Source organism: Delphinus delphis, chromosome 11 (assembly GCF_949987515.2).
Source record: "Delphinus delphis chromosome 11, mDelDel1.2, whole genome shotgun sequence".
Classification (NCBI taxonomy): Eukaryota; Metazoa; Chordata; class Mammalia; order Artiodactyla; family Delphinidae; genus Delphinus; species Delphinus delphis.
Window position 1 is genome coordinate 55,654,062 of NC_082693.1, and position 18,825 is coordinate 55,672,886.

General features: G+C 44.0%; 1 protein-coding gene across 1 annotated transcript in view; it reads left to right on the top strand.

Moving 5' to 3' along the window:
- MYRFL (myelin regulatory factor like) overlaps window positions 1–18,825 on the top strand; it is a 116,398-nt gene that overhangs the window by 69,975 nt on the left and 27,598 nt on the right. The window contains exons 11-13 of the mRNA XM_060025233.1: window positions 868–1,068; window positions 7,289–7,397; window positions 8,186–8,295. Of these exons, the coding sequence (XP_059881216.1) occupies window positions 868–1,068; window positions 7,289–7,397; window positions 8,186–8,295 (420 nt within the window). The remainder of the gene's footprint in view (window positions 1–867; window positions 1,069–7,288; window positions 7,398–8,185; window positions 8,296–18,825) is intronic.

Below are 18,825 nucleotides of genomic sequence, written 5' to 3' on the forward strand. Positions count from 1 at the left end.
GTGGAAAATTCTTTGGCAAAAAAAATTTATTTAACAGTAAAATCTCCAGAACTTTCTCTAGTCGAATAGATTCACTTGGATTTTCTTTGAAGACTGCATTTGGCCAGGGCTTTTTTAGGCAATACCACAAAACTCAAAGTTAGAATCATTATTTAATCATCAAAGGAAGCATAATCGCAGCTCTAGAACTCATTAGCTTTGTGGCCTGGGGCAATCTGTTTATTCTTTCAGAGTCTCAGCATCAGTAAAAGGAAGATAATGGTCCTTTCGCATGGAATTGGGGTGTGGATTAGCACACAGCAAATGCAGCTGTTACAGTTCTTCTGTCAGAATCATCTGTGTTTAGGGAATAGCTGAGGTGTACTAAATATATTTGTATTGTCATTTGCTTGTCAATTGTGTATGAAATCATAAACATGAAGGTGTTTTGAAACTATGGAAGGGCTAGCTAAATGCAAGGGTTTTTTTTGAAATTATCTGAGCTTTAATAAACTTGTGAGATTTTCTGATGTAATATTCTGGTTTTAAATCATTGTTATTATTCTCCCTGAAAAAATACTCATTTTGAGTGTTCTTTTTCTCCTTATCATCCACCTACTATAACTGACACATTCTCAATTCCATATAGAGACTGGACATTGCAAACCAAGAAACGCTGAGCTTCTGCTGGTGGGGGCAGAACAGTTAGGAGAGTCTCCCTGGCTCTCCTGGGGTCACAGTTATTCGGATATGTCAGAGTGTCCCATCCAACATGTGATTCTCAAGTGAAAGACTTGGCTAACATTCTGTTTTCCTTTGAGGAATAAAGCGATCATCTATTCCTGCATCTATAACTTTAATTGTAATATATTTATGTATTTTCTCCAGGCCTCCAACCCTGGGCAATTTGAAAATGACATTGATGCATTATGGCAGCGAGGACAAGTTCCAGAATCTGTTGTTTGTCATGGTCGAGTGGGCATAAACACAGATGCACCGGACGAAGCCCTGGTTGTCTGTGGCAACATGAAAGTGATGGGGACGATTATGCATCCCTCTGACAGCCGGGCGAAGCAGAACATCCAGGAGGTGAGCGCGGGGCGGGCCTCGGACACCTCCTCTGACACCCGAGTCAGGAGTTCTGGGCCCTCCTGGCCCCCGACACGCCTGGCACAAGGCATCTCTCCATGTCACCTGTTGGTGTGAGACGAACATGCTGCTTAACAGTTACAGGTGTTGGAGTCGTTAGGCATCTCTGCTGAAATTGTAAAGCAGTTCATACCCAAGCGAATGCACTTACCTGCCGGGAGCAGTGGCCGTGGCAGCACAGCACTGGCTTCACAAGCAGGAGATCTCTGAGTTATTTCCCACAGGCCGTTGCCTTTCCATTGTCAACTGCTGGAGCTTGCCTTTTCCTTTCCATCTCCAAACTTCCATCTCCTTGTTCATCTTTCAAACGCTGTCTCAGTCCAGTTCCTGCCCATGTTTCTCCTGGACCTCTCCAGCCCCTTCCTCCCGGAGTCCCTGGCACCAGGCCTGCCAGCCACTGTCTTCCCCACTCAGCATCCTTCTCTGAGGAGCAGTTAGAGAAACTCCACCTCCTCACGCCTCACTCGGGCAATCCCATTTCCCCAGGTTACGGGTCAAGACTTCCTCCTCCTGCGGGGAGGCAGGCGCCTAGTGGCAATCAGAAGTCAGGCCCCGAAACCAGGAGGCTCCACTTCGGACTTGCCTGGATAAAACGCCTAACCTCGCCGAAACTCAGTGTCCTTATCTATAAGATGGAAACGGTGCCTCTCTGCCTGGACCCACAGAGTCTTTAATAATTTTTAACCCATCGAGATACTAAGTACTGAATCATCTCCGAAAGTCACAGCTGCTATGAAGACCTAAGGGATCCCGATGACGATGCCAGGTCACTCCTGGTTCCACCATTCAGTTCTGTGTCCCATTCAGTGCTTCTGCCACCTCCCCACCTTGTCACTCACACTGCTTCTCCTGTAAACATTTTCGAGGCGGGGTGGCAGAATAGTTTTTAAACCTCCTTTCCTTATTCTTTCTTAGTTAATAGGAGACTTAATCTGTAAATCATTGGCCATTCTTCCAGACTGCATTCCTTTCCCAGTGCAGATCTGCACTGGTTTTTCTAAACCAGCCAAGGAATGTCCTCGTTGGCTGAGAGGATTCCAAAGAATGGTTGTAATTGTAGACTTTTATACTGATCGCGAAGCTGCGGTTCGTGTTCGAAGAGCTGTGACCTCCTAACCTGATGGGAACTCTCAGGGCTAGAAGGTTCTCACATACATTTCAAGATACAAGTCTTAGATACCGTGCCTCTGCCTTTTAGAAAGAAATGAACTGGCTGTGTTTCAGATCACACCAACTTAAACTTATCCTTGCAACTGGCTATACAATTCTCCACCAGGCCTTATCTAAATGTAAATGGAAGATGACAAGTGGGGAAAGTCCTCCACCACCACTCCTGCCACCACTGGGCTTTCCCCAGAACTTCTTTTACTAAACGTCCTCAAATGGTGTTCCTTGGTTTGAAGAAAACATATTGTCTCAAAATAACAAGGTTCCCTAGAACTTCTCAAATCCCTCTAGGAAGACTTCTCCATGAAGTGAAATGTCACTTAATCCAGGCTCTCGACATGAAGTTCCTGTATCGCCTTCCTGCTCACAGAAGCAGGAGGAAATAAAGAGGAGGTGGTCTCTGGTTAGAAGGCAGAGTTTTAGTCCTGATTCTGGCACCCACTCGCCCAGGAACCTTGGCCCAGACACGCTCTATGACTCTACTCTTCTCTGAACAGGGAATGCCCATATTTACTCACGTTAAGAACTTTTTCTAAGCTCATATACGGGAAACATTTTTTAGCTGTATAAGGCTAAGCAAATAGATATTACTATTATTTACTTGCAAAAAATGCAAATTACATGTAATTCATCTATTAAGTTATTTCACATTAATATATTTGTCCTTAATAATTTGTCCACATTTATGAAATACATGTTTCTAGAAATCTTGTCTATCCTATTCACCATTTATTACAGACAAGAGACATGATGGTAATGTTGATGATGGTGCTGACAGATGTGTGAACTTCATCTTCACCTCTCTCTGACTCAGTTTTTCCAACTTTTAAAAGAAGGCCATTCTTCCAAATGTGCTGGGAAGTGAACCTTTGGTTGACCTGATTGCAAGCGTAGGACTGGAGGCATTTCCCATCAAGGACGCACGGCAGCCAGAGCTGGCTTCTGAATTAGCTGCTGTGAGACAACTGTAGTGGCCAAACATGTTGCCTGATACCGTGTTGGGAGGATGAACATCCGTTGCTGCCGTGCCTGACCCTGCGTCTCCTCGCTCAAGGCAGCGAACGTGGCTTTGCAGATATTAAGCACACAAGCACTCTGCGTGGAGAGGCCTGGAGGAGATCTCTGGGGCTCATCTGGACACACATCTAAGACACAGAGACAATAAAGCAGATATGACTGAAACCTGTGAAACGGAGGCACTGGGAAATGAGGTCAGCTTCGGGGAAGAGCAGTTTCACTTACCCAGACTTGGTGTTTACAGAGGTGATGATAGACTGGAGAGGAAATGCAGCTTTTACAAGCAAAAATTAGGGTGAAAAGGGTATGCTGCAAACCAAAGGGGCGTGAAGAACAGCAATGTCAATGCAAAAAAAAGGAAGTTGAACGTTGAATGCACCAAATTCTGTGGTGAAGGCTGAAAATAAGGCAGCAAACGGCTAAAAAGAAAAGGCAGGGGAAAAAAGATCAGTTAAGGTGAAATGCTCAAAGGTAATTCCTCCCAAGTGCACCAGCAGTAAACTAGTTAAAGACAAATGTGTGAAGAGCTCAAGAAAGTCAAACATGCAAAGTCTCCCCTCAGGGCCACGAGCCAAATGCAGAAGTTCAGGGTGAGCCAATGCCATTCAAGCTGCTCCTGATGGGAGACTGATAGTCCGGGCTGCGGGCCATGGGTAATGAGATATCCCTCCCTGAACGGACTGGAGTTCACGGTCTACAATGTCTTCTCTGCGGTGAAAGGCTTGAGTTAAGAAACCTTGGGTGTGAGGCAGCATGACAGCGATGGCCCTTTGCATTCATGGTCAAAACTTTCCAAAATTGCTGTGGGCAAGATCAGATTAGACACCCAAGTTCACTTCCTACCCTCTTACTCAGCACACATGGATGAGCAAGGCATGGTGTTGAGTCGTGGCCTTTGTACAGTTCTTAGTAGAGGATTCCAAGGGGGCACAGTCCTTGCCTCAAGTGTTTTTCCTGGGCCAAGAGTACAGGCCATAGGGAGCATGCAATACAAGCAGTTTATATTTAGCTTTGGAAAGTCTACAACACGGCATTAGAAATCACAAGAGCATTTCCTTAGAAAAAGATTGTTACAGAAGGTGTTTAGGTCCCCAAGCCAACCCTCAGAATTTTGTGTGGCCAAAAATCTGTCTGAAATACAGTGGTGGTAGTACTAGCGAACCTAACTGCTATGTCTAGGAATATGTCTTTGGGGAAAATGCAGTCAAGGATCCAACTTAGACAGCAGGGGTCATTTTCCCTCTGTGTAGCCTGGACAGTTGGAGTGAAGGGCACATCCTCCTCTGCTTTCCCCTTGCAGCAAATGAACTGACACTGCCTCTGCTTTGGTCTCTGATGGGGCCTCATGCAGGAACCAAGGGGATAATGAGAAGCAGGCAGGTGGGCACGGGACCCCCAGAGTGCAGGGAGTGGGGAACAGGGCAGGGCCTGGCTAGTGCAAGGCCAGACTAGCCGGCTCCTGACTGACCCCCTGCCTTTGATTCTGTTAGCATCAGGGATTGTTCTGCCATTTCACTACCTCCATTCTTTCATTCCTTCTTTCCTTCATTCAAAGTTTGGGTGCCTGTTACCTGTCAGACACTGTGCTAGGCACTGTGCAGGTCCTAAGACAAACAAAACACAGGCCTCACCCTCAGGAAAGGAACTTTCATTAAAATTTAAGCTCCAAATAAGAAAAACTCATTGAATCTCCAGGGCCTGGCATAGTATCTGGCACATAGTAGCTACTCATTAAATATTTGTTGAATGAATGTAGGAGCTCAGAGTGACAGGTGTATGCACAGGGCAATATGAGATTGTGACTGTTCCTTCCTAGCATGGCCTGCAAGGCCCTCCCTGCTCTGACCTTGATCTTTACAGTCTAGTCACGCCAAACCCTGCCTTGGTTGTGCAGGCATAATTCAGGGGATTTGCTGCCTCAGGACTTGGCTTATGGTGTTCTTTCTGCCCAGCATCCTTATCTTAGTCTTACCCTTTCCACCCTCTTCCCCACCCTTCATCTTTCCCTGACTAACTCCTATCTTAAAGTTATTAATTTATTTTATAAATATTAGTTAAGCACCTACTACATGCAAGGAATGGTACTAGAAACCGGTGATGTGGTGACGAACAGAAAATCATGGCCTCAAATATGTCCTTGCCCTCATGGGGTGTTTATTCTGTAGGAGAAGACAGATAGTAAAAGTGACTCACTAGTTGTCTGGTGGTAACTTTGATTAATGCTATGAAGGAAAAGAACGGGTACCATTAGCACATAAGGCAGAGGGAAACTTCCTAGTCTTGGAGGTCAAGCAATCCTTCTCTGGTGAAGAGGTGTTTTAAATGGGGAGAGGCGGAGGTAGAAGAGTGGAAGGGAAGAGCTTCTGAGGCAGGGAAATGCCCTGAGCAAGGGCCTTGTAGTGAAAGGGGCAGAGCGTGTTTGAGAACTGAAACAAGCCGAGATCTCGGTTGGGCTGAATTCACCATCTCTGGGAAGCCTTCTTTTACAGTCCCCTGATAATCTTTTAGGTGCTTCCTTGGAGTTGCCATGATTCTCTGTTCATAACTCCATCATCACCCTGCATTTCTCACATTGTAATATAATCTTATGGGATGAGTCTGTTTTCCTGTCTAGACCATGAACTTTAAAAAGGCAATCATTTTGAAGTTCCAGCACTCAGGGTAGTGCCTGGTATGTTGAAGGTGATTGGTAAATATTAGTCAAATGAAGCAATGAATGAAAGAACTGAACCAAGCTTTTGATAACAGCAATGATCAAAACAGCAGTGAGCTCAAAATTAGACTCCCCAGCAAGTACCTGAACTAAAGTTAGTCCATTTATCCAGTTAAGCACAAAGTCACAACATTTGATAACCCACCAAACTGGTGAAGGAAAGAGAACCTTTATGATATTGGAGGAACTTTCCTGCTCACTTGACAGAGTGGGTCCAGGGAGGGGTTCAGGGCCAAAGCAGGGGTTTCTTAAAACAACAGAAAAGCATTTCTGGTTGCTCCAACATATGGATGAATGTCCAGGCGGTATATTTTTAATTGCCAAGAGACAACTGGTTTCATAATCCAGTTATGTTCTCTAAAAGAAAATTTAAGGACCCACATAGGACTGCCAACTTTTTACTTGTGGAATAAGGTCATTAAAAAAAATCAATCATGCTATTACCATGAATTCATTAAAAAAACCTCAAAAGGGAAGCCTTTGAATCAGCACATTTAGCTTTAGGAAAAATCCACTATATTGTCTTTATTGTTATCATTTTGCTGGGACCCAGTGAAAATTTTTTTGAGGAACTTGCAGTGACAGTTCTGAGTGCTTTTAACTACCTGTGAGAGTGGTTGGCTCCAAGGAGGACACCATCGCTGACCAGGGGGGTCTGGGGGAGAAGCCATCTGTAGGAATGTAGCCTGGATTTTGAGGGACCAGCAGATGGGTAATCCGGGCTAGCAAACTGCCACTTGAAACAATTTTCTCCAGCCAAGATGTCCATAAGCAATTCAATGATGTACGATATACCCATTCTTAATAGGTTGTTACTTAAACTAAGCACTGCATTTTTAATTTATAAATACAAGGTCAGCCTGTATTTCTTAGCTGCTTATATTGCATGCTCAATTGGAAATGATACCTTGCTATCCTGGACAGAAATTGTTTCTCTCCAAGGTGATCAACCCCCATTCTCAGAAGGACGGTTCAACTCTCAGTGGACAGAAGTGAGGCCAGAGTAATGAGTGAGGGAGGTTTTGCCCTGTAATTTAGCCACATAAACTCTGGCTCAGTTTATAAGTCAGTGGATGGAAGTTGCCGACATGAACCTTGAAACTTTTGCTTCTTGGAGGAGAAAAACATAAATTTCTCTTAAAATAGTTTGGGCAAGAGGAAAGGACATTCCCAGCATTCTTCATCTCTCTGGGCCACTCTGGGCCTTGATTCGAATAGCAACTATCTAAGCGGGTGAAATCTGATCTTCTTTAATTAAATTAGGTTGACACAAATGAACAGCTGAGAAGAATAGCCCAAATGAGGATTGTCGAATACGACTACAAGCCTGAATTCGCATCTGCGATGGGAATAAACACTGCCCATCAAACAGGTACACACACAGCTCCCTTCTTAATTTTATACTGTCAGCTATTAAAGTTCCAGTTCCCTCTTCACCTGGAGGCTGCATGCTACGGCACTTGACGACATCCTGTCGGTCTAACTTGTCCTCTGTGAAAGCCATAATCACCAGAGCAGGAAAAGTTAAAGAAATTTCTGTCATCTTTCCTCAACACCCCCATCCCCACTCCTGCCCCCTAAGGTACCGGTGGAGGATTTTGAACACATTGTCTCCTTTCACTGGAGGCCTCTTGCTCATGGGATGAGGGCCGAGGGGCGGATGGCAGCGCAAACTGTATGACAGGCAGCACTGGGCAGCATCGGGATAGAGAGGGAAGGTGGCGGGACAGGCAGGTCCAGGTCAGAGAAGTGCAGAGTGATGTTCATACTCCAGTCCAGGAATTCTAAAGAAAAAAGGACCATTTAGAGGGCAGGGCCCTCCTGCAGAAAAAGAAAGAAAATGAAGCCGATGCCCTAGCCTCATGTCTGTGTACAGGGATCTGAAGGTACTTAACCCCTTCCAACATTCGGCTCAGAGTCTCAAGAAAGAGTGGGGAAAACAACACTCCCTCTTTTAATCCTCTAGTGGTCCTTGGCTCCAAATTCCTCCTTTGCTTTTTAAATGCCTCGTAGATCAAAGCAAATGCTGAGGGGGGATAAGCATCTATTCACAGAGGCATCCTGTGTAGTTGTCAGGGTTCCCATTCTGAGGTAGGCCTGGGAGGATTTTCTCCAGAAAGGTCTTTTCCTGACAAAACCTGTTGGAGTGTTTGTGTCTAGGGATGATCGCCCAGGAGGTGCGAGAGATCCTGCCCAGAGCCGTGAGGGAGGTTGGCCATGTCACCTGTGAAAACGGAGAGATGCTGGAGAACTTCCTCATGGTGGATAAGGTAACCCTGAACAGATACCTACCCTAGAGCTCTAACCGCACGGGCAAACCCCCTTCTGTGGTATCACAATGCACGGAACATCCACTGAGTTGTGGAGTAAGTAGGTATCAGTTATCCCACACTGGTCATAGGTACCCAAAAGAAGTCTCATAAGCGAAAAAGGAAAAAGGACTATGCAACAGTAAGCACTGGAATCCAGTGAGTCTTGTGGGAGGAACACTGGCCCTGGGACAGTCCACTGAGCAGAAGTGCCCTTCAAACAGGGACCAAATATCAGGAGAAATAGTGACAGCAAGTTCTGATTAGACTTGGTCTTGAAAAATGGAACTAAAACTTACGAAAGTGTCATTTCTCTCACATAATATCATTTAAGTTATTAAAACAATGTGCTCCTCCTTAGAATGATTGAAGCCTGAGTGAAGTGTTGAATTATTATTATTTTTTTGGAGCATAGTTTTTCAACAAAACTATATGTTTAACTTCCGCAGCACAATCATAAAGTGGGTCATTTTTACAAAGATATTCATGAGCCTCATCGTTTTTCCTCAAGGGCCTGTCAGAATTCTTTGATATTCAAATCATTCTCTTTGGAAGGAATGTCACCATCCTTCTAGATATTTTCTCTTCGCTTGTTAAGGAGTCTACGCCTGCCATTTCCTCGCTTGCCGACGCTTTGGTTGTGATTTGAGTGGTTCTCCGAGATCACGTCTGTTAATTCTGTGAAACCTGCATCTTTTGCGAGGTTTGCAGATTCACTCTGAGGCTGATTTGCTTTATGTCACATTATTATATTTGATGCTGGAGGGAAGGCTGATAGGCACGGGGATTTCAGGGCAGTAGGTAGAGATGTGTGAGTGGAGACTAATTCGTAATTTGTCAGTTCCCCGGGGCAGTACTTCCCAAACTTCAAAGTGTACACGAATCAGTAAGGGAGTTATTAAAATGCAGATTCCGGTTCAGCAAGAATGGAGTGAGGCCTGAGATCCTGAATTTCTGGCCAGTCTCCAGGTGAAGCCAGTTTTGCCAGTCCTGCTGGTCAGCGAGGCACACTTGGAGTAGCAAGGTAGCGGGTATGTCTTCATGTTGGGCCCTTCCACAGTCTCCTACCTACAAGCTCTTGGACAACAAATACTTCGATAACAGCGCCGGATGGCCTGCTCACTGGGCCGCAAGGGCCGAGTGGTGGAAGTCAAGTTACTTCCTCCTGTCTCCCAGGACCACATCCTCCACAGAAGAAATTCTTTGGTCTCTCACAGCAAGGCTGTCACTTCACTTGAGAGGTGTTACCATCGGAAATTTATCTTTTTTTAACCAAAATAATTGTTTTGGCCATGCCATGCAGCGGGTGGGATCTTAGTTCCCTGACCAGGGATCGAACCTGGGCCCCGGCACTGAGCATGCTGAGTCCTAACCACCGGACCACCAGGGAATTCCCCAGAAATTTATTTTTGATAATAAAACACAAGTTTTTTATGTAATTTGCTTAAAATATAAACTATTTTATATATACTAAAATATAAGATATATTCAGAGGTATCTGTAAAATAAAATCACCCTCACTCTTCTTGCTTTTTCATAAGCTTCCTAGGTTGAGAGAAAAGAGCAGAGGCACAGCTGTCAGCCTCAGGGTACGGCCTTGGGAGTGTGTCACCAGGCGGCCAAGGTGGGGCTCTTGGGGTTTCATCTGGTAGCAGCTGTATCACTTCTGGGTGTGGCCCTTCCCTAGAACACTCAGGAAAGAGATTTCTATGTTTCCTGTGTAGGTAACGCCTGCCCGGGGCCTTAGGACCGTCACTGTTCAGCAAAATAATTAGTTCTCCCCTGGCCCAGTGTTTTCCCGTTCCCAGGTGAGTTGAAGGGAGACAGTCAAGATGATTAGCAACAGGAGTTCCGAGGGCCAACCCCTCACTTTCTGGGGGAGGTTACACCCGAAGTTCATTCCTAGGAAGCCAAGTGCAGAGACCTGGGAAAGCGGGGCGTGGCATTCCCGTTCCAGGCAGCCAGGTTCATTCATCACCTGAGGAGCAATCCATGCCAAGGGGGCACTGAGTTTATAAATAAGTAAAACTGACAGGAGTCCAGAATGGAAAAGGGGCGATTCTCTTAGTAACAGGATCTTGTAGTGATACAATCTGTGGTGACGTCACTAAGGCCACACCTCCATACTCCGAAGGCTGGCTTTCTTCTTTGGCTCACTTCTGTGGATAGACTTCAATTGCTGGTTTAATCCTCAACACTGTGGAATATCCCTCTTCTACATTATAAGTACTTCCCAGAATACCCTTTATTCTCTCATTAAGAACGCAGGGTATGTGGCTCCTGTTGTCCCGTGCTCTTTGTTAACTGATAAGAAAGATGTACAGATAGCCTCTCGCTTTCCTGGACTCTTCCTTATTCACGTGGGCGCCATGGCAACCTTGATTGCCACACCCAGGGCTGTTGGTTTTCAAGACCTTCACTAGGATTTCCCAGGCTTTGTGTGCTATAGTAACAGGTGGAGATCCAATTAAGATACAGTCTCTCCCTCTGCACTCCAGTTCTCTTCCCCCAAATGTCTCTTTTTTATAAGGAAATTCTCATTGAAGCTAAAATGCAAACTAGAACATGGAAATGTTAAGATGTTGTGCTCCGTGACTGCTGTATCATTTCCACATGTACTTTGCAACGTGGTGCCGAAATAGGAAAGAGAATGGCTGGATCTTTACAGGCTGTCCATACAACCAGCGAACGCTGGAGATCAGAGATGTCAGCCAAAGTTGGTACAAGCCACTTTTTTCTCTTCTTAACAGGAGAAATGACCTTGCAAGATAAACTTCTCTTATACAGGGTGATTTACTGCTTCTCATAAATTTCTCATGGTTCGCGTGGCCCAGTGAAAGCTCAGCCAGGGGAGATAGAGTGAAGGGACTCGGGGCTGATACTGAGAGCAAGGGGGCCTTAGAGTGGACACCATCGTCTCCTCCTGCATTCGACCACTGGGGCTCTGCTTTTTGGCGTGTTCATCTATCTCTTTACTTGGCAACTTTTAAAATTTGTTTCTGTGATTATTTGGGAACAGGTGGTTACATTTCCTGAGCATTATTATTAGGTGTGCTTGGTGTAAGAAAAATGCACACAATAAATGTAAGAACTGCCTTAAACAAATTCACAACCGAGTCTATGTAAAGATGAGGTTCATCTTATCATTCACTAGCCTTGAATAATCTGTATGTGCGTGTTTTTAAGACTGCGTGTCACAAGCCATCCTGCCATAACTTAGTATGTGGCTACTTTTTACTCATTGATTCTATTTTTCCTGCAACCATAATGTGGCAGGGATTGTCTATTTGAGTCATGAAAAGGTAAATAACACTTGGTTCCTATCTTCAAGTAGCTGACAGTCTAAGCAGGATGATGTGACAGGTACACAAGAAATAATGCTCTGAGTTACAACGTGAGACGTCATAAATCTGTGGGATGCATGAAGTGCCGCATCAGTTCAGAGGAAGGAGAGAGGCTCTCTGGAGACTAGGCAAGTGTTCTCAGATGGAAAGGAAGGGGGAGATTGAGAGACAAGGGAAGGAAGACATTGGTGGACCGTGGGGACTGAGGGTGTAGCTGGCGGCAGTGGGGAGAGCATCACAAGAGGCCTCCCAAGCCTTCCTTTTTCTCATCCACGGGGTCCAGTTAGACAAGTCCTGCTGTTTTTACTTAGGTACTATCTCTTGTATATCACATTCCTTCTTTATTCTCTTTATTTTCTCCATTTTTATCCCTAGCTATTATAACAACCTCCTAACTGACCAGCTAGCTGCCAGGAGAATCATTTTCCTTAAAAACAAAACAAAACAAAACGAATCTCTGATCCTATAATCTCCCTTTCCCAGTTTTGGCTCTTCACTGGCTTATTATCATAACCCTCCACAATCTGGATGGAATCTTCTTTCTGACTCATTTCCTAACACTCATACCCCCCAGCCCCCAAACACCTTCAGAATATGATGTGTCTGCGCACACACGCACAGTCTTGTTCCTAGCTGCTCCCCCGCCAGCCTTTTTTCTGTTCCTCACAGTCCAAGTTTGTTTCTGCCTCGAGCTGTTCTGTTGATTGTTCTCTGCCATGAAGACTCTCCCTTCAGATGATCTCATCATTTGGATTGCAAAGCAAGACCTTCCCTGACCACCTTGTCTAAGAGTCTCCATGGCACTCGATTTCACTTTGTAAGATCCAGGGCCACCGCGAGGGTGTAGAGTGCCTTTGCAGTAATTAGAAAAAGGAGCTCCCTTTGGCTGGCGCAGACCTCGTCCTCCCCCTCAGCTGGGTCTCTGTGCAGGGGATACACTGCAGACTTGCTCACAGCAGCCTGGAGACTTCTGTCCCTAATGGAAATGATCTTGTTTACTTGCCTACTTGTTTTTTGCCAGTCTCCCTGGGTAGTTGTATGAGAACAAAAAAATCTTCTATATTTTTCAAAACTGTACCTCCAATACTTTATATGAGGTGTTAACCCCAGGGCTTAGAGTACTGGAGGAGTTTAACATATCTTGGTGGATTGAGTGAATGAATTCCGTGACGCCTGGATTGCTCCTGTCCTCACACTGCCTTAGGCCTCTGGATAGACAGCTTCTAGAGTATGCATCACATTGTGTTGTCATTCTCTATTTGGTATCTCCTCCACTGGACTGTGAGCTTCTTGAGGCCAGAGAATGTGTCTTGTCAATCCTGTGTTGTTTAGAACAGTGTCTGATACCTCGTGGGTTCTCAATAAGACTTTATGTTAATGCATGAGTTTTTGAATCTCAGTGAAAGGAAGAGACGTGGTTCTATCAACATAGGGGAGTTTGAAGGAGAAGTGGTTTTCTAGGGGAAAAGATGGGTTCAGTTTCGAGTTTGAGATGTCAGCTGAACATTCAGATGAAAACATCCAGAGGTGACTGGGAGTGTGGAACATGAGAGAGAAGTTGGGGGTCAAGGGGGAGCTACAGACAGGGGTGAAGATATTAATTCATAAGGAAAAGGTCATGGACGCAGGTCACAGATGGGAAGCCTGTGGCCCAGTCTGGCCTGCAGACGTTTTTCCCTCACGGTGTTTTAAAAATTTTCAAATGTGTTGCTTACCTTTAAAAATTAGGAGATCTTCACACAAATTTTGGATTTCCAGTTCCCTTGAAACCTCAGATCTGGTGACGTGGTGCTGAGCAGCGACTCCCCCAGAGGGGCTTCGGCAGCCTCACATCTCTGCTTCCTGGTTTTTTTTATTTTTTTAAAAAATTTATTTATTTTATTTATTTATTTTTGGCACGTTGGGTCTTCATTGCTGCGCGTGGACTTTCTCTAGTTGCGGCGATCGAGGGCTACTCTTCCTTGCGGTGCGTGGGCTTCTCATTGTCATGGCTTCTCTTGTTGCGGAGCACGGGCTCTACACACGTGGGCTTCAGTAGTTGTGGCGCATGGGCTCAGTAGTTGTGGCTCACGGGCTCTAGAGCACAGGCTCAGCAGTTGTGGTGCTCGGGCTTAGCTGCTCCGTGGCATGTGGGATCTTCCCGGACCAGGGCTTGAACCCATGTCCCCCGCATTGGCAGGCGGATTCTTAACCACTGCACCACCAGGGAAGCCCTCTGCTTCCTGTTACCTGCCTGGCCCAGCAGGCGCTCGAGTTCATATAGGATGAGAAACAAAGAGGGCTAAAGACAGCAGAACACTTCCAGGAGGGTCTATAGGAGAAAGAGAGGCCCTGGGAAGGCTGAAGGATTGGGTGAAGGTAGGAGGAGAACATGGGGCAAACACAGTGTCAAAAAGCCAAGTGGACAGAGAGGATCGATAAGGAAATGGGAGGAGATGGAGGAGATGGGAGGAAAATGAACCTCACCGAAATCTCTTTGATGATTAAAAATTCCCTGATTGTACAAGGCACACCAGTTTAAGAGCATGAATTTCAGCATCAGATAAAAGTTTGTCCAGAACTCGGCTCAGCCAGTGTGGGGGATTATAAGGTCATCTTTAAAGCTATTCAAGACAAATTAGTTTATTCTTTACAGTTCTACAGCAAACTAACTTTAGTATGGTGAGTTGGAATTCTACCTTAATCACTTTTTCCCCCAATGAAGCAGTTGCTTTCATAAATGAATTTTTTTTAATGCAGATCTTCTTAGGACCACAACTTTTAGGTCCACAACACAGTATAACTGATAAATGGTTAATCGTTAATACATTTTTTTCAGGTGCCGCTCAAAGATACCACCACTTCGGGTGTCTCTGAAATGACTTATTTTTTTTTATAGAGTGACAAATACTATTTTTCATTTTTAAATATAGAAAAACTGAGTTATAAAAAATTATATTAGTTTAAGTTCATATAGCCAGCCCAGAATCTAAATGGTTTTTTTTTTAAAGGTCCTACTCAGCAGTTAGTTTAAAAGTCCCTTCTTTTCTCATCAAGAGAGGAAATAAAATTCATTAATTAGTTGCAGTGATGTTCCCCACAGGAGGTTAGTATTCCCCGTTGCACTCACTGATTGATTTGACTCCAAGCCAAAGGATTAGAGTTAATATGCTATTAAAACCAACCCTGGATATTTTAACAACTGATCACCTGTTTGTAGATCATCTTCTTTCCCAGGAACTTCTTACACTGGCAGCAGGGAGAAAATTATCTTGTTTCTAAATTTTAGAGAGAAATATGCCATTTATTGTTTTCTTGGAAAATTTCTTTCTGTAGTTATGTCTTCTTAAAAAGTAATTGCTATTTATTTTTTTCCATGCATTTAAACAAGATGGGTTGATGGATGGACAGACAGATGGAGAGACGTGTGATAAAGGAAATAGAGCACTATGCTAATTGTGGAATTTACGTGGGGGGGCGGTATATGGGCATTTACTCTACAATTTTTTAAAAACTTTTCTGTATGCTTGGAAATTTTAGTAATAAAATGTTGGGAAAAGGATAATTGTTCCAGACATCTAAAACTGCAATTTAAATATTGTGTCAGAAGGTGATGGCAATGCTTTGAACATCAGATAGCCCCGTTTATTCAGGCCTTCAATGATTGAGTACCTGGAATTTCACATTTTATTTACCAAAGTGGAATTTAGTTAAAATGGCTGAACTTATGCCAAAGTTTTCAAAGAGACTATTTTTTAGTAATTTCTTATAAAGTGTTTAAGGATACTTCAGTCCCTTTCTGATGATGCTGACTTTTCTTCACCTGTGAAATCTGGCCACTAGGTCAGAACTGCTTCCTCCCTGTAGGTATAGTTTAGTTCCCTTGGGCTTCATCCATGAAGTTCCCAGTCTACTGAGCTCGGTCTCAGATATTCAGAGTCTGTCACTGCCTTCAAGCTACTCAAACTGAGTAAGAGCACTGAGAGTAAGTAAATAAACTTTGGACTAGAGTGGTAGCTCTCAAGATGTGAAATCTCTTTCTTTTTTTTTTTTTTTCTCCAGTAGATTTTCCTCTTTCCTCTTTATTATTGGAACTTTAGAGTGGAGGTACTACCCTCTTCTTTGTACTGCTCTTTTTCTTCATTACATTTTTTCTTCTCTGCATTCTCATTTCCTCTTCCATCCAACTCCCCACAATGATGGCAGCCACGCTAATGTGTTTCATATATATCCTTGGATAGTCAGGCTTTCTGGAACATTATTAGTGTTGTTTTTGAATCTGTTTTAAATTTCTTTGAATTATATACATCTGCTCAGAGTCTGATACGTGGAATTCCTTGGCATATGTCCTTACGTTCTCCTCCTCGAGTGATGGCCTCTTCCAACTCTGCTGACCACAACTGTGCAGTGATGAACGTTCTCACACAGGCCTCCTTGTGAACCTGTGGGAGGTTTTCTCTGGCACGCATACTGGAGGTGGGGTATAGGATACACACAGCCTTAATTCTGTGAAATGCTGTCAGATTGTTGGTCAGCTCCAGCTCATAACAGCAGCACATGAGGTTGACTGCTTCTCTGTATCCTCATCAACACCTGACATTATCAGACTTTCTAAATTTTTCAATTCTAATTGGGGTAAAGTGGTATCCTTACTGTTTTAATTTGTCTTTCTCTGATGAGTAACAAAGTTGTGCATCTCTTTCTTATGTTAGCTATTTAGATTTCTCCTTCTATGAATTGTTTGCCCAGTTTTCCATTGGGTTACCTGTCTTTTTCAGGATGAGAATATACTTTTCCACTTGATGCTGTTATTTTATTTTTTCCCAGTGCTCTCAAAGATAAAATAGACCAAATCTGTAGCAATGGCTTAAGATAGTAACAATTATTTTCTCTTTCAATGGTTTCCTTCCTGGTGCTAATTACAACTTAAAACTATATCATATACTTCTGGTTTACTTGCTCTTGGCCAATCTCCCCACTAAGGAAACATGCTCTATGAGGGCAGAGATCCTGTCTACCTTATCTAATTGTTTTCTCCCTGTACTTAAGACAGTGGTTAGCACATCATAGGTGGTTGATAAAGAACTATTGATTCTGTTCATTAGCTGAATATTGAGCTACCTGTGCCAGGTACTGAGCTGGCCCTAAGACACTGCCCTCAAAAGGAGCTCATTGGTTACCCAGAAAGAGAAGAAATCAAAGAATTACAATAAACGGTGCCACGTGTTAGTTCAACTGGAAACTTGCCTCAGTCAAAGGACTCAAGCCCTTCCACAGAAAATTACAGTTAAACTGAGATAACAAAAATTAAGCAAGAGTTCTAAAGCAAACAAAGGGCAACAATTAAAACACATAATTTGAAACAGTTTTATGAACTTGTGCTCTCCCCATTTAAGGCAGAGGTCAAAATACAACATCCAGGGAAATGAGCCCAGGAGTTGTCCTCTTTGCAAGAGAACTCTGCATGGGAGGGAAAGCTCACCTCCAGGGATCTGTGGGAAGTTCAGCTGAAGTCTGAGCTCCTACACCATCTCAGCAGCCTGCTTTTCTGGTTTGAGGATTCTAGTTTTTTTTTTAAATCCATGTCAAGGCCTGGTGAGCTTTGTACACTCTTGGACAAAGATCTAAAGCTGAGTTTATCCAAAGCCTAAACAATTGCCAGGCACACCCATTGGCTAAAAGACCGTTTTTCTCCCTTTGACAATCACTTTCATAATACTCAATTACAGGCTGTTTTAGTCCCATGATTTTATCATAAAAACATCAGTCCATGCAACATCAGATGCCACAAGGAGAGATTTTCAAGTCTGTGACTCTCACTGGAAAAGAAAGAAGAGCCTATTTCAACTTCTCAAAGCATTCTTTGCTCTCAGGCTTTGTTACCCTTACTCTGTTTTTGGACAGAGGACAAGCTGTAGTTCCCAAAGAGCAGAGAAATCAAGTCCACTGCCTGGCTGCTCCCCAGCATTGGGGCTCATTTATCGTCAGTCCTGCAAGGGACCCAGGAGCTTGCAAACTGCCTTCTACACAGTCTAAGTGTTTCCTAGGGGATGAAGGGGAACTGAAGGGACGGTCATCTGTTTCCATCAGTGGAGGCCACGTGGCTGGTTACAAGAGAGTCACTAGCCCATCGCACTGAGGATGTTGAACACTAGTGTTTCTTTCCTTAATTCACCTGCATTTCCTAACGTGGAAAGGGAATTTGGAATATAGTCTTTGCTTTTCTGAGAAAAACCTCAGGTAAAAAAATAAACTGGACGTTTGGCCACTTTCTTCAATTTCACCAGAGAGCAAGGTTATGAGTGCCTCAGGGCATGCATCACCACTGTAAGAATATTCACTCGTTTAATCTTCAAGTCTATCCTGTGTTACTGCCCTGTGCTGGAGAATCTGCTGTGGACAAGAGGCCGGCCCTGTCTCCAGGGGTTTATAACACTGGTAAACATGACACCAAGTGAAAGGAAGGTGGGCGGAGAGGGAGGACAGCTGGTTTAGGCAGAGGGAGCAGGCAGAGACGAGGGGATACATGATCCATGTTCTGTGACCGGCACAAGGTTCAATATGATTAGAGCACAGTGTGTGAAGGGGGCTATGTGAAAGGAGAGGCTTCAACAGAGACACACTTTAAGCTAAATAATGTCTCTGATTTCACAAACACCTCCCTGTTTTCCTGTGCACTTATACTTGCCAAACTGCCCTACGTGTCCTTTCAAAAAATATGCTCACGCTGTCCATAAGTCCCCTCACCCCAAAGCAAGTCTTTTAAACAGTGGGTGAAAATTCTCATGTGATTTGAAGCAGTTGCCACTGCTCCCAAACCCAATCTCATGAGCAATTTTTGGTGGCAAGCTGGTTTAATCATTTTTACATCACAGTTATAAAGCTACATTTTAGTTGAGGTAGTGGATTCCATCTGAAATGGTTAATAATAACTGGACAGAGTTGATTAATTAAATTAGATTCAATTATAAAATAGTTCTTAACCAACAGTGGGTGTCAGATGGGGAAGCTTTTCAAAATGCCCCAGCCTTATGCCCTTCTCTGTCCTAACGAATACGAACCTCTATCTGCGAGTTGGACACTTAGAAAAAGGTCCTGAGGCATCTAGGTGCACATTCGTGGTTAAAATGAACCCATGGAGACCTCACCACTTGCATTGAAAAGGTTA